At 38.8% G+C, this 21,906-nt stretch overlaps 1 protein-coding gene across 1 annotated transcript in view; it reads left to right on the top strand.

Moving 5' to 3' along the window:
• glsb (glutaminase b) overlaps nt 1-21,906 on the top strand; it is a gene marked incomplete in the record, with an annotated part of 41,183 nt that overhangs the window by 11,045 nt on the left and 8,232 nt on the right. Inside the window, 9 exon segments of the mRNA XM_035677305.1 lie at nt 673-836; nt 2,937-2,995; nt 7,714-7,746; nt 9,114-9,172; nt 9,802-9,868; nt 10,283-10,333; nt 10,938-11,114; nt 12,570-12,701; nt 13,769-13,861. Of these exon segments, the coding sequence (XP_035533198.1) occupies nt 673-836; nt 2,937-2,995; nt 7,714-7,746; nt 9,114-9,172; nt 9,802-9,868; nt 10,283-10,333; nt 10,938-11,114; nt 12,570-12,701; nt 13,769-13,861 (835 nt within the window).

The raw sequence follows: 21,906 nt of genomic DNA, 5'->3' as shown, positions 1-21,906 counted from the left end.
CTTCCTGTTGGTTAAACAATTACTGAACGGCATCAAGTGAAGAATGATAACTAGCCACGTTTCTATTTTAACTGCAGTGTCAGGTGTTAGTATTAGTGAAACATTTAAATGTCTAACTGTTAAATAACCCCACCCCCACCCATGAGTGTGTAACATGTGTTTAATCTGAACATGATGATTAAAGTCCTGGGGGTGGACAGAATAAAAGGAACTAATTAATAATGTAGTGTAATAAACTCTTTGTGAACTTATAATGGTCACTGTTTCAAAGAAGTGTTGATTCCACTTTGTGGCCGGCTGTATTTATTGCATTATAATCAACACTGTGTAGGCTATGATGTCAGCAGGTGTTTTGATCAGCTTGTTCTCTGATAGGAAGCTGTAAAAGTCCAAGTGTGTATATTTGTTAAGTTTGTGTAAGAGAGGAAGTCATAAAGATAACATGGCACTGAACAGATTGTGTGGTTCTTTTATTGTCACTGAAGATTGTTTTCCCTGAACACTCAGGGAAAACAATTTCATTATTCTATGAAAGGTAAATCTTTAGTGACGCACTCACGTGTTTATCAGTTATCATTTTGTTCTAGTTTTTCTCTGAGTGTGTTGCTTCTAATCTCTGACATTGCAGCCGCTTTTCCAGCTCCGATAACTTGTTATCTTTTGTCTTTTTAGACACACAGTCGGAGACACAAAGGTCCCCTTCTGTCTGCAGTCCTGTGTCAAGCCTCTAAAGTATGCTGTTGCTGTTCATGACTACAGCACGGAGTATGTGCACAGTTTCATTGGGAAGGAGCCCAGTGGCCTGCGCTTTAATAAGCTCTTCCTGAATGACGATGGTGAGCCTTTTTCTCTTTATTTCCTCCCTCACGTTCATGCAATATTCTTCTGCCTGTGGGCGTCTGAAAAACCCATCAGCCCATACACACCATGTTCCCTCCTCAAGATGTTGCAGTAGAGATCTGGTGCAAGCATGACAATGAAGAGTGTCCTGTGTGCAGTTTGCATTATAATATATCTACATCCTCTGTGTGCAAACTGTAAGTGACAACCTACAATACCAGCCTCTGATTTAGTGCTTCAATGCTATTTTTGTCTGGTTAAAAAATGGAGCATTTAGGTTAATGGTGAATGCAAATAATAGAAAAAAATTTTTTTTTGCAGGCTGCTTTTACAGGTTTTTCCCCACTACATGTTTTACATATCTCCCCTACCTCTGTAGATATTTCACTACCTTCGCCCATGAACCCAAAGACACTAGGTGGGGCCGTCTGTTACTACCTACCCAGATAGTTATTTACCAGTGCTCGTCAACTGTCTAGCTTTAGCGTCCTGGGGAGAGAGTGAGAGCTGTGACTGAGCTGCCAAGTTAATGAGTCAGAGGCTGGCATCAGAGGATTTTTTTCCCAGCATTGTGAAAATAAACGCTGAGTTAAACTGAGCATGTGAGTGGCTACCAAACACCAGTGATGAAAGAAGCATTCAGATTCTTTTAAAGCAACATTAACACTGAAAGTATCTAAGTAGTCACTGTGCAGTAAAATGGTCCCTGTCAGTGTTTAAAGCTGAGCTCATTTAAACTACTTCATATACTTTAGGGTAGTTTATTCTACAGCAATGCGTCATGTTCTATAAAATGTATGTTTGCAGCGTGGCTGTCCGGTGAGAACCACGTTTCTTTAAAAAGTCCAGAACTTTTTATGAAAAACAGCCCGGTTCGCACCTTTGTGACAACACGCTTTCCAGATAATGTAGGGTTTTTAAACAGTGTATGTAGCTTTTAGGACCAGTGTGTAGGATTTAGTGGCATCTAGCAGTGTAGTTGCATATTGCAACTCAATTGTTTCACCCTCCTCTCCAAGTGTGAGGGGAAAGTCTACGATGGCCACGTAAAAACGCTGACAGCCCAACCAGAAAATATTATAGATATATTTTATTCAATTTCTGCCAATAGATCCTCCTAATGGTTACAAACTGGACCTTTTTTATAAAGTAGGAAAACCCAAGCCAACCCAACCCAAGGAATCCTTCAGTTTATCAGATAAAATCACCAAATTTGGAGATGAATAGTTTTTACTGGACAGGAAGGGTATGAAAAATTGTAATCTGAAAAGAAGTAACTTAAACTGTCAGACAAATGTAGTGGGTACGATACTTAAGTAAATATACTTTCACCCCTGCCAAACATATGAATTATGCTGCAAAGGCCATTTGAATATGAAGATAAATCTCATATTAGTTACCGTAGTCACAGTTTGAGGAAATGCTTCAATCCTCAGAGTGGTACTTGTCGTCACGTCCTGTGTTGGAATTTTGCCTCTCGGCTGCCAGGATAGCCCCGTGTTTGTTGTGTAAGAGGATCACCAGTGAGGAAATGTAGATGATGTAAGAGTAAATGAACTCTAACTCCTTTAGAGATCTGAGGGAGGAAGACTTCCTCTCATCTGGTTGTTGAATTTGAGGAAGTTCGCTTTACCCGGAGCAAGATATGAAAATGGAAAGCTATCTCCTGCTTTTCCTCTCCTGTAGAAGTTAATGATGTCTTTAGATGACTCTTTTATTTATGTGTTTTACAAACCCCACCAGGATTTGCTTTGTTGTTACTGTATAGTACAAAGTTAGATTCGGTTCATAGAACATAAATACAATACGAACAATACGTATACACACAGACTCTTTCAGCCTGCCAAAATATACTCGGTAAAACCAAACTATACATTAAAGGCATTCTGCTGCTATTTTAAATACTTATTTATCTTACTATAAACATTCTCTTTATATTGTTATCCGTAGTATCTTGAGTCAAGTGCGCTTTGCCTGTATTAGATTGCCACTGTTTGATCTGTCTATATACAGAGCGCTCAGACGTCGAGATTGTGACTGAATGTTTCCACTTTGTTCCTCTGCATCAGTCCAACTGAGCTCTTGTTGTCTTGCAGATAAGCCTCACAACCCCATGGTGAACGCTGGCGCTATTGTGTGTACTTCACTGATAAAGGTAAAAGCAGTCTAACTTTTGTCTTTCTTCTATCTTCATGTTTGTTTTTATGTCCAGTTTGTGTCTCATTTCCACTAAAGTCTTAGCTAGAAAATTCCTTGAAAGGTGGGTATATCACTGAGCTGCTTTATCAAGCAGATAAATTGAAGGTTAACATAAATACTGGCAACAGATAAGATTTGACTGTTGAACACAATCAGACCCAATCAAGAAGACCTCCAATAATGCAGTTTTTTGCTGTTTTATCGCCTTTTTTAGACAACTTTTTATTATTCTCAGTAGATTATAAACTTCCGTGTGTGCTCAGATATTTACGACTCTTGACTCAGCTGGAATTGTTTCTAGGTCACTACTTGAGTCGGCCACTGCCGTGTGTCATGTTGTGGCGATTAAGACTTGCGCTAATCCTTCCTGAAGGCACTTAGGCGCCCTAGCACCCACACTGTTACTGTCCCTGCTGAAAATAAACCTGCTAGTCAAATGCAGGTGCACACAGAGAGAGACCAGCCACAGTCTGCTAATGAAGAGAGATAGGAAGTCCGATTTAAAAACCTTGCCCGCCACAGCCCCTCCGTATCTCTTGGCACCAGGGTTTGGATTTGAATTCTAACTCATGGTGAAGACAGATTGACAGCGAGTTGGCAGAAATGCATCGCCCGTCATCCGTCAAGTCAAGCAAGCTGCAGCTCTCAGGTTTACTCATAACAAAGGAACGATTAAATGTGGCCTAAATGCCAGGTTTGTCAGTAGGTTTTCACATTGGCAGTTTTATATTCTTAAGTTAATAACAGCTGCTAATGATCACTCAGGTTTAATGTTTAATTCTTTAACCCCACCAGGCTCTCTTCACATAATCAGTGCTAGCAGTGAATTATTAGCGCTCGCACACATACATACTCACATACGAGCTGTCTATAAAGACCTTTACTGTGCTGCAGCTCTGTTGTTTCTTACATCTGCAAGACTGTATTGCAGTTTTTTTTTTGACACATTTCCTGTAACTTCTGGTATTTGTCTGTAGCTTTTCCTGGAAATGACCTTAGGTTATGCCAAGCTCTTAGACTTTGACCTGAATTGTATGGCTAATGATGCCCGTCATCCTTCTGGCATTCTGATCGATGTTGTAAGAAACAATATGCGATCAAAGCTTGGAGGTGTGATTATTAGGGTTTTGTTTTACCTGAGATGAAGCAATCCAAACAGAGTAATTAAACTATAGATGGTCCTAAAATCATCCTCTATGTACGGTGCATGCTGAATCATTTGGCCTGTTTGATCATGATTTGATTTTGGACCTTTTGTACTTTTAAAGAAGTAGGCAACAACAGAGTGTTACACTTCTCAGGCTCTGGGACCTCTGTGTTTTCAGTGTCCACATAAAATCCCATTCCCTTTTTTTTTTTTTAAATTGAGTTTTTTTTCACCTGTGCTTCCTGTGCATTACCACCCTGCAAATATAACCCTATTTAACTTCCGTATATTTTGCCTCATTCTTGACGTGACGGTTTCTGTTGACAGGGAAATCACTCAGACACACACTGGCATTTATCTGATCGTGCTGTCATTTTACCATGACAGAAAACAACCACAATGCACAAGCTTATGCAAGTAGATTTGAATAAGAGGAGCAGGTTTGGACTCTCTAAATCCCATATGTATAAATAGTGCCCTTTTACTGTGCATGTAAAACAAAGATGGCACCACAGTTGACACAGTAAGCCATTAAACAGTGCTATGTGTTTGAAGTTGGTTACACTAAGTTAATTTTTAAGCAAAGTACTACTAATTACCTTTTTACGGTGCGGCTCAGCAACATTTATGCTTATGGGGCAATATTAATGAATAATCCATTAAAACACTATGCAGACTTTTTTTTTTTTTTTTAATGAGCGCTCAAAAACTGCATTTTGTGTCAAAAAGCCATTTAGATCTAATCTATAAACCATCCTCGTTTGAGTATGTTCATGTACACTCTACAGATAATCTGTTAAACATCTACAGACAAAGCAAAACAACTGAGACAACTATCTGTATGTGGACTATCCAAATGAAGTGGTACCCGATTATTAACTTGTATTCTAGTTTAAATACTGTTTTGTATTTCTTTACTACGGAGACAGCTTGAGGAACCATTGATCTTTGATTCAAAACCTTTGGTACCATTATGTAAAACTACCCTCCACATTTGTACAGAGCACAAACATCTTGTTTGTCTTAGCAGCGATGTGATCTGTTCTATAACCAGTGATGTTTAGAGGCCAACTGTCACTCCTTTTTGTGATTTTATTACATTATTTACCAAAGACAAAACAGGCCCTGTCATTGAGACTTCGTCGTCAAACAACTGCTCGACTTTAAAAACTCTAAAGGCACAAAATACTAAGTCCAGGATTTACAGTTTGTGACCTTGCAGAGGAAGGAAGAATTTAAAGTAAATTGTGTTAAGTGGTAGAATAAACTAAGTCATCACAGAAAATGGGGAGCAAGTTTTTTTTTAAAAGAGTAGTTCAACATTTTGGGAAATGCCCATTTGCTTTTTCTCGGAAAGTGCAAACAAGATTATTAATCTCATGCCAGTGCGATAGAGATTCAAGATTTCAGTTAAAAAAACCATAAAGAATTATCAGGTGTCTCTCCAGTTCCCCTCAGCTCTGTGTAGTATTTTAATGTTTTTTTTTTTAGCTCATTGTTTAGATTTAATGGCAACGTTACTGTTGTGTTCACTGTCTCAGTAAGCCACAGTTCACTGCCGCCCAGCACCAAACAGCCGACAGATGAAATTAGCAACATACTCACTGTGACGTCTCCACGAAGCAGCCCACCGTCACAGCACTGTAGTTTGCCAAGAAATAGTTCCAACTCTCTCTAAAACCTCTAAAAAATATTGTTTTAACATTTCCATTTATGTACAGGTCACAGAAATGTTATGCAGTGTGGTAATTAGTGGTTTTGAGCTAAGGAGAGCAGTTCTGTCTGCACACACAAGATAAATATTGATCTTATGTTGCTCCTGGAAAGTAAATGCAGACTTTTTTTCCTAAAATGTTAAACTAATTCTTAAACATTGCTGGCAGTGTGAGCAGATCTATACTGACATCATTCTAAATAATCTATTTCAGTAAATCTAGTCATTTTATTCTCTTAAATACCACATAGTCCAGTGAGGTCCTGCTCTACACAGGAGCTTTATATAATAGCTGTACTCTTTTGTTCGCATTATTCAAGTCAAACCAGTTTCCCCCCAGTTTTATTATTAATTGATGATGCATGCTGTACAAATTGTCGCATGTGGATAGATTGATGTGCGGGTTACTCTTCCATCACACAGTAAACTTGTTAAACTGCTAGTCACACCCCAGAAATGATCACCTCACATTTGCAGACAATACTGTGTGTCCACATCCACTCACCATTGTCATCAGTGTCTCAATGTGTTTTTTTTTCTATACTGAAGCACAAATGTGAACCTGTTGGTCAGGTTGCCCAGTTTGCTTTAACCTCGGTGGGGAAAGTATGGGATGGTTGCCGTGGCTGTTTGCCCCAAACTGTTGTTACATGGTGCTTGAAGGCTACATGTTGTTGCTGTTTTTGTATGTTGTTGCATATTTTCCAGACTTAGGAACTGTGGGAAATAATGACTGCTGCTGCAGGTCAAATGACGTTGGTAATTTTTTCTTCCTTTTCCATATCTATCTCCTCGCACTCTCCCAACCCCCTGATCCCCCCCTCCCCCTTCTTTTTTCTCCTCCAATCAGCTCTGTAGAAACCCCATTTAGTGACTCTTTAACACCTCCATCAGTGTCACCTATTTTTGCTTCTGCACAGTAAGGTGTAGAGTTTTAAAATGTACATGAAGCATCAGCCTGTTTTTTAAATTTAAAGTTAAAAAAACATCTTTTCACACCATCCAAAATATGAATAATGAATAGTCTAATATAATGCTATAGCACTTTAAATGTGCATGCGTGTTTCTTTTGCTGCGTTTTCTTTGTGGGGATAAGCAGCATCAATGAGCTTTATGACCTGATAAATAAATGTACACTGAGCTGTGGATTTTATTCCCAGAGGAAGACTATTCCTCCCTTATTTCCCTCTCCCCTCTGTTTTGGCTGACAGGCATTTTTGCACAGATGACACATGTTGACCTACAGTAGACACACATCCTCAAACGCATACGCACGCACACACACACCTGTATTATGATAACACATGATACAAACTTACCTGCATACACCCACATCTCTCTGCAGTTATACTTCATGTAGACTCACACACACAGTCAGGGCTGCTTCACATTGTGAAAAATTGTGATTTTATAATTTTTTGACATAATTAGACTTAATATTGAATCCTTATTTGGAAATCAGTGAGATGTAAATGGTGAGACATGTTTCTCTTTAACTGGCTATGCTCTGGTAATGCACATGTCTACTAAATCTCCCTTTTCACTCAAAAAGACTTCCCTCTTTGTAACATATCCGCAAGCCAATCTTATTAATATTTTTTAATGTATTTTTTTATCTACTTGTATAATTCTTGGCAAAGCTCATGTGATTTTTTTAATACATTGTGTATGTAATGAATAAATCTATTTACATCTGCTAATTCTGTAGCATTATCATTTTTAGTATTATCTTTTATGATGCTGTGCTTGTCCTCTGCAACACCCCTCGCTGAAAGAACTCTACTAACTGCTTATTCTTTTGTTCTCTCCTCAGCAAGGTGCAGGCAACGCAGAAAAATTTGACTATGTAAGTATTGCAAGTCAGACCTGAGTCAGACATTGAAGTCAACAGTATTCAGAGTGTACTCATTACACAATGGGTTTTTATAGAATCCTGTCTGTATTGTTGTTTTTTTTGTTTTACAAAGTTTAGAAAGTGTAATAAAGTAATACATTTGACCAATTCTTTACTACATAGTAATTCTAAGTAGGTTTTGAGTATAAAGTAAGTACAATGGATAAGTGACAAGTATACTGAAAGAAACACTTGATTTTCAAGTATGCGGTTTATATACACTAGTTATGTACTAGTTACTAGTTATATACTAGTGTCCCACAATGCACTATTCAAATAAAACTAAGTAGCTGCTCACAGCTGGACATTAAAGCTTCTATAATCTATATTTCTGTAATATCCATGGAGAGATATCGCTTGCAGTGAACCTACAGAGAGCTCCCTTTGTAGCTTTATAATGACCTCCAGCTCATTATTTAACTGTCAGGCTGCAACTTTACTGTTGTGGTTTACTGTCACCACCCTCATAGTGTTATCAGCTGCAGCAGGCAGCTGTTTTCAAAGAAAACGCTCTAAAGGCCCAGACACACCAAACCGACGTCAAAGAACTAGTGGCGACAAAAGCCGACTGTTGTGTCGCCTCACGTTACCTGTGTCTTCGCCAAAACGTGACACTAAAACACACCACACTGACTACAGTGAATGGCCAAGGAGCACGTACTTTACGTGGTAATAACTCTCCATACCAGCCGGTGGCGGTAGTCTGAATTCGTCATTTAAAAAATACCACTGGAAAACAAACAAAAGCAGCCCAATGGATGAAGTTTTTAATGGTTTCAACAGCTGCTTCTAACAGAGAAATATCTGTATTTGAATAATTAGATGAGATGAAGTGAGAAAAATGAGACCATCCTTTCACGCGTTCCCGAACAAAGTCGTTTGCTGCTTTGCTCACTGATTCGCTTAAGCCAATCAAAGGGATTTCTTTCAGCATCCGCTGCTGATTCAACATGCTTAGTCGATCAAAAAAGCCACAGATGAGGGCTGACGAGTGCCAACAGTGTGCAACACACCGCTAAAAATTAAGGCTAAACAGGCTCACCAACGACCGTGTCAGGGCCCTAAAAACCCATTGTTCACTACCTGTTCAGCACCAAACAGCAGACACAGTTAGTGACTCACTAGTGAACATAGTGGAGCTGCACTGTTAGTATGAATCATAAAACGACTTTGATTTCTTGTATACTAACAGTAAAGCTGGTATGATATGACATACTGTTTATAGTAAGTATGTAGTCTGAAATTGGAACAAAGTTATTGTGAATTTAGAAATTGAACCTCATACAATGAACTCAACACTCCCACTGTTTTCCCTCCAGGTCATGAACTTTCTGAAAAAGATGGCAGGAAACGAGTATGTGGGTTTCAGCAACGCCACGTAAGTCCATCTAAATCATGTCAAAGTTTCTAGATCTCCTCTTTCACCACTCATAGCAGAAATGTATTCTACAGGGGTTCACCTTCAACCAGAAGTGCTAACAAAGCCTCTACCACACTATCTACTGGGTCACATAGATTACACCTTTTTGCTTGAATACAAAGCACACTCATACCTGATTCTTAAAAAGAAAGAAGAGTCTTTAAAAAGTGTTTTCCAGTCACTCTTTGTTAAATAAAACCAGGCTTTAATTACAGGTTCTCTGCTGTAGATAGTGACTGTACATAGGAGAATGAAATATTGTTAATGAAGCTTGTATTGAAGCAAACTGCAGCTGGAGGATCTGTTTTATTGATGGGGATTGGACGTGGTATCTAAAGGCTACTTGCATGATTCATGATGACGCCACAAGCTAACAATGTTTCTGGAAAAAGACCCAAGCACTGGGGCTCACGTTGCAGCATCATCACATGATAGCATGAGAGCACTGGTTGTACTGTACACATGAAGGGGGGTGGGGTGACGAAATTCCAACACACAAGTGATAACACACACTCTCTCTCTCTGACACACAGTGTAAATATTTCCTTCCTCTATGTAATGGGAGTGCTCTGCTCTTTGTGTGACAGATTCCAGTCTGAGCGTGAGTCAGGCGACAGGAACTTTGCCATCGGCTACTACCTGAAAGAGAAAAAGGTTTGACATTGGATGAGTTATGGGGAACTGCTGCCTTTGTTTTGTCTCTCTGTTAATGTTAAACTGCCCTGCACAGCTGGAAAGTAACTGTGAGGATGAAGTTTAGACGTTTGTAAGAGGAGGAGCAAGCTACTGTTAAAAGCCCAATCAAAAAACAGCATTCTTTTGTAATCTTTAATGGATTTATAATTGATTATAACTCCTAAGTCCCGCCCCCTTTTTGGTCTGTGCTCCAATAACAGTTGAGGAAGCCTCAGTCAACTTTCTCCCTACTTAGATATGCTGTGCACTAGGCTTGTTTAGGTTGCAAGCCGGCCCCTGGGGGGGAAAAATATGGTGGTGTAAAAAGGGGTGGGGCTTAGGAAGGGTTAGTTTATAGTAAACAACTTTTTAACTCTTTGTGTTTCTCTGCAGTGTTTCCCAGAGGGCACAGACATGACCTCTGTACTGGACTTCTACTTTCAAGTGAGTTTAGCAGTTTTTGTTTTTCTTCCAGTATCAGTTTTCAACTCATCTAATGACAGAATATTGATTTCTACACTATTGATTTCATGCCTGAGTATCAGACATCCTGACCAGATCCAGTTTCTGCTCCTCTACCAATTTTTGCCACATATCCATTTCTTTCTGCTAAACTCCCTCTGATTTTCAGCATGTTTACTTCCCTGTATGCTTCAAATAGCTTCTGCACCATGTACAGATGGGTGGTAAACTAAAGGAAAACCCAATATGGTGTTATTAAGGCACTGATCCACCATGAGCCTTCAGAACAGCTCCAATACTCCTCATCATAGATCCTTAAAGTCTCTGAAACTCTAGAGGAGGGATGAACACCATTCTTATTTTTTCATTATTTTTATTGAGAGAATAGAGCCAATTTGAACAGTTTACATCTCAGTCTTACATTGGCAGTTTCCTCTAGTTCTTTTAAAGTACTTAAACTACAAATAGTAGAAATAGACTGCTCTCTTCTCGTGCCATGACTCCATTCGGCACGAGATGAAACAGCAAGTGGAAGAAAATCTTGCTTGAGAAATGATACACATTCTGTTTTTGTGTCAACCTCCAGCTGTGCTCCATTGAGGTGACCTGCGAGAGCGCCAGCGTCATGGCAGCCACCCTGGCCAACGGCGGCATCTGCCCAATCACGGGCGAGCGCGTGCTGAGCCCCGAGGCGGTGAGGAACACATTGAGTCTGATGCACTCCTGCGGCATGTACGACTTCTCGGGACAGTTTGCTTTCCATGTAAGTGAAAGACTCCGGTCATATGACAGATCAATCTAGTTCTTGTCAACAACATGCACTGTAGTCACCCTCTTACATTAGCATTAGCATTACATTGTATTTGTTCAAAACTATGCAGTAACCTCACTTGTGAATCAGAAAGTACACAGTCCCAACGACTAAGGGGTTGCTGGCTTCATTCCAGATATAGAAATGACAACTGCAAATTACTATAACTGCTGAATACAGAGAACCTGTGCACAACACCTTTCAGGTGAAGGATCTTTGATGTCAGCTTCTATTTCTGCACTGATTTCTAACAGTTTTTTAACAGAGTGCTTCATGAACACTGCTACAGGTGTTTCTTAGTAAAGCATTTATGTACGTGTAACATTCCTTGAATTCTTTGAACTTGAATTTAGTAAATCATTAGTTTGAAATTAATCCATACAACATTCAAAGGACTTTATGCACACACTTGGCTAATAATTGGTACAATTTGATCCCTGTCTTCTTGCTCTAATAAGTCTGTATAATACTGAACTAATTTGAAATATTGTTGAAAGATGTATCCACATTATAAAACTGAAGTCTCGATACAAGCATATAACTTCTGCTGCTTGACTTGGAGGAGTAAGGATCGTTATTAGATTAACATTAGCCACAGGAGACGTCCAAATTTTGCATCAATACTGGCCCACGGACGCGTGAGACAACTACATAATTAAGCATTTATAGTGAATTATTCCTTATTTCATACACCATCCAACTTTATCTTTCCTTCGCCATCCTAGGGGGAAAAAAATCAGCTAACAGAACACTACTGAATGATGCACATCAGAGAGGATTTAGACGTCGGTATACTGAGACTAAAAGATGAAAATACTCTGTATACCTACGTATAGCCGACACTACACCACTGAGCATATATGTCTCAACACTATAAAGAGACAAACACCTAAGCTTCGGGATGGGATAGCGGTTATAGCACATCGTCTGCATGAGCTGAGGTGTTCGTTGTGATAGGACGTTTTAATGAGACACCTCCTGTTAAATGTAGAGAGAACGTGCAATGTGTGAAAATATCTTTTAGCATTTCAGTTTATCATGAAAAAACCACACATTTTTACAGCAAGTGAAAGTCTGCTCTTCTTCTGATCGTTTCTTTTTATTATATCCATTATAGTTAATGTGGAGTTTGGAAACAGTTTCCACCTCTGAAGTGATGAAAAATAAAGGACTGCAAGAAAAATACTTGCGTCTCCTTTTGCCTTCTTTTGAATAATAAAAAAAAGAATGTAATTAATTCCTATTCCTACATTTTGTCACAGTGGATAAATCTGGTGAATTATTAAAGCCTGTCGACTTGTTCTTTGCTGACTTTCCGTTTTCAGCATTGTGTCGCTCCCATGCTGCTACTGTAGATACACACAGCTGGTCTTCTGTTATGTAACTGCTCTGTTGTCCCTGTTGTAGGTTGGTCTGCCAGCCAAATCTGGAGTAGCAGGGGGGATCCTGCTGGTTGTACCCAACGTGATGGGTATTATGTGCTGGTCACCTCCACTAGACAAGCTGGGCAACTCAGTCAGAGGAATACAGTTCTGCTTGGTACGTATTGTCCGGCACGCCTGCAGTGTGTACTTATACAAAGAATACATATTCAGAGACAGGGAAGGAAAACCGTATTTTTGAGTGTTTTCTTTTACGTGCCAGGGCTTAAAAAAAGAGCTGTGTGTGATTGTATGCAGAGATGACAAATGGCTTAGGAGGAGGCATGCATTTTTGTATGTTAAGAGAGCGTTTTGGGCAGCTTGCATTTCGAATGACAGTCACACACAGACACACACAGTCCAGGGCTACATGATTATGGCCTAAATGATAATCCCGATCGATATTGAGATCATAATTATTCCACTATTTACAAATCACTGGGGGTGGGGTGTGCGTAACATCTCGATCACCTGTTGTGGCTCGCAGTTAGTTTAGGGAGCGCTTGATTAGATATGCAGCAGAGTGTTCTACGAGCCTAGTACACATTTTAATCACGTTCATTTATCATGATTAATATTCGATTAATTGTGAAGCCCTCTGATTAATTTTTCATCTCACCGATTTGGATCTTGACATATTTGTATTGCAGTTTAACTAGTAATGAGTGGTTTATGCACTGCAACCCTGCTATACAATCCCTCTGACAAAATCAACTGGACCTGCTCAGCATTTATACACACCACACAGCATGCAGTAGACCTGTGTGGAAGCATCTGCACTCCTTATGTTTCTCCACTCATTTATGTAGGGTTTGTACAATCGTGTTCATATTTTTGCTTCAAGGAAATAATTGTTTGTGCACAAACAATCACAAACAGAAAAATACCACATGAAAAGAGGTCAATAATTGGACATTATGCAACAGTGTCCTTGAGGGTTCAACTTGGCTGACGTACTTTTCGAGTGACTGAACCTGTTAGATAAGAAAGTGACGGCTGATGAATGATTACCTGCAGGCCAGACCCAGATACAGATCCCAGTAAACACAGCATGACAGGGTGCAACAATCTGCCTCTGTGCAAATCGAATCAGACTGTTTACTACTGAAATCATTGGCTTTTTGAATAGCGTAGACTAAAATGTATTTATCTATCTCTGTATTCTGTATTCTCCTTTCATTCCAGGACCTCGTGGAGCTTTTCAACTTCCACAACTACGACAACCTGAGGCACTTTGCCAAGAAGCACGACCCTCGCAGAGAAGGAGGGGACCAGCGGGTAAGGTCACTAAACATGATGTTGAGGAACAAACCATCAAAACCGGCACCCATATCCGTCATCCAACACACTGACACCAAACACCTTCTCTCCGAAAGTACGGGTGGCGCTGAGGCCACTGTAGTTGCTAACAGCTGTTCTGCATCGGCTGTTTTGTAGCTGTTGGCTAATGTGTTGATCTGTATAACTCAAACACATGTGATTTCAGACAGGATGACCCCTGTCTCTGTTCTTTGTATGCACTGTCTCTGTTTGCTGCGGGTGTTTTCAGGCATACTGAACATTTCTTTCTAGTTTGCTCACTTTTAGTGAGCGAGTGTATGTTGTTCAGCTTTGCTGTGCTTTGGGTTATAGAATAATCAGCAGCTAAATGATCAAACATTTGTCATTACAGAAGCTGGCAATTTCTACCTCACAATGTCATTTCTGCGTCAACTAACCTTTACAGAAGTATGACAATGCTGATGAAAAACTAGAGCCAAATCCGTCTGCTTGATTATTTAATAAGTGTATGTTGTAGGGATGGGAATCGAGAACCGGTTCCAAATTGTCCAGTCCACTGGAATCGTATCTTTTATTGATGCCGGCGTGTGTTTCTGATATTCCACACTGCGAATAAACAAACCATGATGGCAAACTTGTGTGTCTACGCTGCTGGAAACTACAGCCCGACCAATATGCGTTTTGTGAGCCCACTATCTATTTTACAGGGGAAAACTTCACAGATTATTAGCTGTCAGTATAGTGAATTTTTGATCTGGAATGACAATAGACTGAATATATAGGGTACATTGTCAACCAGTTCTAGAAATGAATATTGAGAAATAGCTAAACATCAGTATTATAAAAACTATAAGCCTTTACTTATGTATTGGTCGGGCTCTACTTGAAACGTCTAACACTAAGGTCTCATGGCAAAGAGGAGAAACGGTCCGAAGCGTGGCCTAAACTACTCTAACTCAGCTCTTTTTCTACAATGTGTAAAGATACTAAAACACCTAAAACCTTTTACAGGCGTTCTTTTTACCACACTAAAAAGTGATCCGGAATCAATGAAGAATCAGGCCGATAGGCAGAATCAATAATGGCATCAGTATAAATAAAATTGTATGAATTCCCATCCCTGATGTAAAAGCAAAGTGCTGACCCCTGTCCACTTTTACAAATAATTGAATGAACTGGTTTTGGCTCTGGTTTTTCTGGTTTTCTGTTTCAGCAAACCATATCCAACTACTACACATACTGTATAAACACATACACAGCAGGAGCAAGACTAATTATAATTATTCGTGTCAATTAAAACAGCTGCACTCCTTCGGACCCATGGATTACGAGAGTCTCCAACAAGAGCTAGCTCTGAAAGCCCCTCTTTGGAAAAAGGTGTCCCCCACTGAGTCGCACCAGGACAGCTCCACCACTGTAGTCTATAGGATGGACAAAGTCGCCGAGTGAAATAACAAAAAAACAAAAAAAACAAAGACACCCCCCCTCCCACACCCTCACCTCGACTGATCTCTCTCCCCTCCTCTCGCAACGCCACCATCTTTCCTCACCCTCAAATATTTATATATAAATTATGTAGAGGATTATTTATTGCTTGTGAAGTGGATATGTGCGGACGAACTGGGAGGCTTCTTTTGTCTTTATTTGTGACAGGAAAATCTGTTACTGCCTGCTTGTTGCCTTAGAGTGTGTGTGTGTGTGTGTGTGTGTGTGGCATCTAATGTACAGTGTACAGGTTGTTTCATCTCATTCTCTCAATGCAGTTCAAAAGTGTAGGTTAAAGGTTGATTTTAAAATGTAGTTTTATTTTAAGCAAAAAACAAACATGTATGAGTGTGTTTGCATGCGTGGAGCTTCAGTACAGCCAGCTTTTAGACCAACGTTCATACTACTTTCTTCCTGTAGCTCACACTGAGGTCTAAAACTCTTGTGATATTAGCACATAAATACAGATGCTGGATGTACAGTAGCAGATGATGAAAATGGCAGTATAAAGGATTCTGGGATTATTTATGGGAAGTTTAGGGTAAAAGAAGAATATTGTTAACATATCCTGGGAATGCCCCGGGCTGGAGTGCAGCAGTGTTACGGCTAACATCAAGTTGTTTCACTCTGGATTCTAAATTGGTTTTAACATTGCAGGTACTTTGCGGTTCCAGTCAAAGTACGCACTGGGCCTTGATAAGGAAAAATCAACACAAAAACAGAGTTCTTATTTAAGTTCCTCAGCCTTCTGGTTGGAACGTAGTCTAATAACCAAAGAGCTAATTACAAAAAGCCTCTGATCTGCTTTGGTTGTTTAATGTTTAAGCAGAACATTTCTCAGCACTAAGCATCTGTAACATTTTCTGAAAGACATTATACTTGCCTACAGATGTCTAAAAGTAGAATAAATGCAGACATTTGTGAATTGAGATTAGTAGGAAACCCCCCAGTGGAATCATTTGATATGCAAAAAAGGAGATTTTCTGACTTATACTGCACTTGGATGTGCTCTATTTCTAATAGGGAACATTCAATTGAATCACTTGGAAATAGAGCATTGTTTGTGCCTCCCTCTATTAATGTCTATTTTTATCTTTAAAAGGTAAAACAGACAACTCAAGATAGAGAAACCCGTTCAAAAGAGAAACTGCAGTAAAAAAAAAAGGGGGGGCTTCAAGTCGACTTTAACCTGTCAGCATTTGTGCCTGGGCCACAGTTGGGGCTGATTTTTCTAATAATGCGATGATGATTATGTAAAAAGGTTTGCTCAACCAAAAAGCTCAGGAGAGATGATTGAAACCACGAGCTGTTTTTCAAGGCTCCTCGTGGAGAATCGCTCTCTCTGTAGACTGGCTGCATCATTCTGAGCTGCTGTTGAGTTTAAACGGGGGGGAAAAGTGTGTGTGTGTGCGGCTGGTTGTGCCATGTTTGTCAAGGTTAGAGAGTAAACTCAGTGTGACGTCAGCAGAGGGGTTGGTGTGTTTATTGCTGAAACCTTGAAGTTAAAGCCCCTCATCGCTCGTATGAGTCTGACCAGTCCTCGCACAACCTTTTAACTTCTCTGCTGTGAACAGGTGACTACAGAGTTTATCTGCAGGGTTTAACTGGGCCGCATTCCAATACCATCACCGTGTTGACACTGCGCACACAAATATGTTCCTATTCAAACAGGGATGCCTTAGTCTAGAAATGAAGCTGCTTCTAGAGAAACCGTTCACCGTACGCTTTATTTTAAAGCTTTAAGAGGAGAAAGTAACGGTGTCTGATCTGAAAATCATAAATGAAACACCACACAGAGCAACAGGTAGAGCTGGGTGTTGAACCTGAATACTTTTGTGGTATTGCCTGTAATTTGTCAGTAGTATCAAAGTGCCAAAAGTTGGCATAAAATGTCTAAAGAAAAGCCCCAAAAAATAATCCAAATATTGTTGGACTGAAGATCTAATGGGGTCAAAATGTTCCCTTTATTCAGACCAGTAAAGTTTTGGGAGCTTTGATCTTAGATGCAGATACTTTTCTGTGTTTCTTAAAGCCCCTGAAAACATCTGAAACCTTTCTCTGTAACATTAAATATTCATGACTAGGAATGAGAACCGTTTGGACAAAAACATCCTTAGTCATTAAGAATTAAAGTTAAACTTTGGATGTGTTTAATGTAGGACTTTAGAAAATAGGTTTTTAGGGCCTTTAAATCCAAGCTTTGCCTAGTTTTTTAGACTTGTTTAATGTAGGCAAAGGTCTTGTACAGCATTTACATTTGACAGCTTTGTGAAAATAAAAAGAAAAACATGTTTTTTTCCTGTAAAGTACATAAACTAATGTCATATCAGCCCTTGTATGGAGAATACCCAGCTCTAGCAGCAGGGGAAGGTGAAGTTCCCATCTTCCAGCAGTTTAATTTTTTTAATTTTGGGCATATTAACCCTTTATGAACCCTTTAAAACTTTGAACTGCAATATCAAATAGATGTAGGGATGCACCAATACCGATATCGATGTTTAAAATAATGCTTTGGCTTTTTATTTGTGCCAGGGGAAACAAATAAATCAACATCAAGATGAGCATCTCTGCCTTGTTGCAGTCTGCATGGAGCACATCAGTATTTGCATGCAATTTATGTCAGTGCTGTATTTTGTTCTCCAATATCGAGTTGGAAATAACCAACACAACATTTAACCAGCACGATATTGACTGGACACGACAGATAAACATCAGACACTGATATCGTTGAATACCATCGTATTGGCAAATACGCCGCCGTCAGTAAACAAGGCCAATATTGGCAGATACCGATAAATAGATGCATCCCTAAATAAATGTTAGGAAACTCAGTTCGATGCCTCCAGTCCGCCGATCCTCAAATGTTTTATCTGTATAGTTAAAAAAGTGTGTTTCGTGTCTCAGCATGCGAACACACACAACATAAAACAGTATTGTTTGTAAAGATCTCAGTGTTACTCTTCTCGTAAGGTTGTACATTACCAAAACTCGTCATATACATAATTTACTGTACTTCTGAATGTACATAGCAGGTGTGTGTGTATATAGCTTTTAGGTGTGTGTCTGTACATGAGTGATAATCCTCAACAGCAGACCAGAATGTGTGTTGAATATACACTTCAGACGTTCCGAATTTATAATATTGTCTCCTCCAGGAAATAGAAATATTTGCACATGACTGTCATGTCAGCAGATGCCTTAGATGTCGCTCTACTGTGACTGTAGTGAGGGGGGAGTTTAATCTGTTTGTTATTCAATCATTGTTAAAACTGTAAGTGGTGTGAGGTGTTTGGCACTGGGTTTGACTTGAGCTCAAAGTGATTGCTGCTGGAGCCAATGTTACCCTGTTATTACTTTGTCATGTTGTGTGAAGTTTTTTTTTTTTTATGTCACAGACTTCTGTTAGTTTTTTTTTTTCTGTTTTCATGTTTTTGCTCATTATTATGTGGAGGTACAAAGTATTCAAAAGCCTCTGTTGTCATTCATGCTCCTTGGAAAAGTTGGTTTTCCTTGGGTTGCTCCTACAGTGTTTTTTTTTTTCTTCACTATACAAGAGTTGGGTCTGTTGGCTACTATGTTTTTATCTGTTGATCTTGATGCTTCCTGCTACAGGTTTGTGGCAGTGGGCTGAAAGTCAGTATTAGTTGGACAGTACTTCTGTTATAATCCTTAAGATTTTAATCCTATCAAACCCAATTTTTGATAGAGTTTATGGCTGGCATTTATTCTGTTATAACCATTAAATGTATTTAAACCCATTATTTGGCTCTCTGTATAGCAGTTTGCATTGTCAGTGGTGGAGCCTTTAATGACTAGAATACTTACAACCATTTATAGATATAAAGTTAAAATAAAGACCTAAAATTTTTATCCTTTCCAGCTCCGAACAAAACTCTAAAGGCGTTCTCAGTGATACCACCAGTAACCACAGGTGGATTAACGATTATAACTTTAAATGTACAAATACAGTAGACCATGATGGTATATATGTGGTCAGAGGCTGCACAGGTAGGGGATTTTCAGAAGCAGTGATGTAATCTTTATCATCATCTTCACAAAGATAAAGCCTGTTTCATTTAGCTTGAGTTATTTTTGCATTAAATGTGTTTATAGAGGAAAAATCTCAGTTTCCAAGAGTAGCTCTTATTTCAGTATCTCATCTCAGACTTCCATGGTTCTACCCAAAGAACGCGGAACGTTTAGTCCCAGGGAGGATACTTTTCAAGGAGCTGAAAGGTTCCTCAAACTCAACTGTGTTTCCGCCTCCACCGAAGATTAGGCAAATTAGTCCGCTGACGTAACTAGTCGAGGCAGACGGCCGTCCACCCAGAGCCGGGGTCTGCTCGAGGTTTCTTCCTCTTAAAGGAACTTTTTCCTCGCCTTTTCTGAGTGTTGTCTCATGGTGGGAATTGTTGGATCTAAGTATCCTGATATAACTTCTGTTATGATTTGGCGCAATACAAATAAAATTACATTTAATTGATGTATGAAAAATCTGAATCTATTATCTGAATGATAAATAAATGAGCCTAACGTTGCTTTGTATAACTTGAAGTTTGTGATCAGCGACCCTTCTCTCACTCCTCAAAGTGTGATTATTACTCTGTACAATCAAACTCATGACAGAGGGGCTTTTGAATGCAGCTACCAGTATTTCCATGGAAATCATCAGATTTTTATGGTTCATATAATGTATTTTTGTTTTCTATTCGAATTCTCATTCTTCCTCCTGCATGGATATTTTTGTATGATTTAATAAATGTGTTTGAAATCCCATGTAATCAGTATGTTTTAAGTTCATTTGATTACCTTCCACATGTCTTTATATATGTTGATTTGTGTCTACTTGGGACATGTAAATTGCATATAAATTTAAAAAAACTGTCACTACCATTACAATTTGGTGATCTTGGAATTGTAAGGTTTTCTAAGGTTTCAGCCTGATATTAGATATTTATTTATTTATACGCAGTTTTACAAGCAGATCTTGTGAAGACTGATTGTTGAAAAAGATTCTAAAAATGCAAATTTAAAAGCTAAAAAAACAAATAAAATTGCCCCAAACATGCAGTAGATAAAGCCGCACAGTTCCAAGCTCATAACTGTCAAACCTTTATATGTTTTGGTTTCTTTTCTCTGTCCACATGGTTGTAATTCTGTATGTAAAGTCTCCATACACTTCATGAACTGTCCTGATGGCACTAAGAAATGAACTTTTTCCTTCACTTTTCTGAGCAAATACTTCAGTTTCTGTGGCTGTGATGGACTCGCAGACAAGACATTGAAAAGTGGTGTTTTTTAGACTTTGGTGTCCCCTTGTATAAAATCTAATAAAACACTGTTATCATCTAATTTCTCATAATTCTCATAACTGTTATGTTTAGAGATGTAGTAAAATGACAATTCCACTTGTTTCAGTATACTGAATTCATTAAGCATCAGCAGGGGTTTATTTTTATGAGTTTGAACAAACTCAATCACAGAAAAATAGGGTTTTATCCTTGAATACATTGAAATAAAGAGAGGGGAAAAAAGCACTATGAACTAAATCACCTGCCTACAAACTGCTGGCAACCGGTAGCCAAAGTGTCACTTTACTCTGTCATGTTATGTAACATGACCATCCACTGCTGTCAGTGATGCACTTTTCCAGTTTTACAGCATTTCACAGTTTCAACAGACGTTAACATGTTTCATTGAGTCTCCTTCCTTCCTGAGTTTGGTTGTGAGGTAATAATAAGGACAATCATGATAGAAATAACAATATTAATATTAGCACTTATTAAAACTATCATTATGAGGTGCTTTACATATAAAACCACAGAAAATAGACAGTACTGTATGAATAAACATGAATAAGAAATAATTCATGTTAAATAAGACTAAAAACCATAAATAAAACACCAAGGATATAATCTATATATGTGAATATAAATAAACCTAAAAATGAAAAGATAAAATATAAAGTCTTCAAAACAGAAATGTGTCCTGAAATATTTATTTTTTACTGTTTTTTCTCATGAAGGCAGATGGATGTCTAGCCTAAACTAATTATTTTTATTCTAGATGAGCCACACCCCCTGAGAAACTTCACCATGTCACGTTTTATGCCTTTAAAATCAAATTTTGTTTTCAGTTTTGTTTAGAAAATAAAGCATTTAAAGAGGAATATTATAAAAAATACACAATAAATACAAGTTAGCTCACAAATGAATGGGAGTGTTTCAGTAGAGGGGGATATTGAGCAGCTCAGATTTAAAGGTGCACCTCAGGCTCTGTAGCATTTACTGACTGCTCAGAATACAAATACTGGCTGTTATTGGTGGCGGCAAACAGTCGGTGCAAATACTGAATTTAAACATAATACAGTAACACAATATAACAAGAATGAGCTTAACTTGCCTCAGCTAAACTGAAGTGTTCATGGGTGGCACTTAAGTTTCTTTTAACACAATTAAATGTTAAACGTACAATATGTCATTCCTGCCCCAAACAATAACGAAAGGTGAAGGAGGTTTCTACCAGGAGCTAAATCATCCACAGAGGTCTCCTCCTCT

Source organism: Morone saxatilis, unplaced genomic scaffold (genome assembly GCF_004916995.1).
Source record: "Morone saxatilis isolate NCDOM2014 unplaced genomic scaffold, NCSU_SB_2.0 Contig5, whole genome shotgun sequence".
Lineage (NCBI taxonomy): Eukaryota > Metazoa > Chordata > Actinopteri > Moronidae > Morone > Morone saxatilis.
This window is presented reverse-complemented; position numbering and strand designations above follow the sequence as displayed.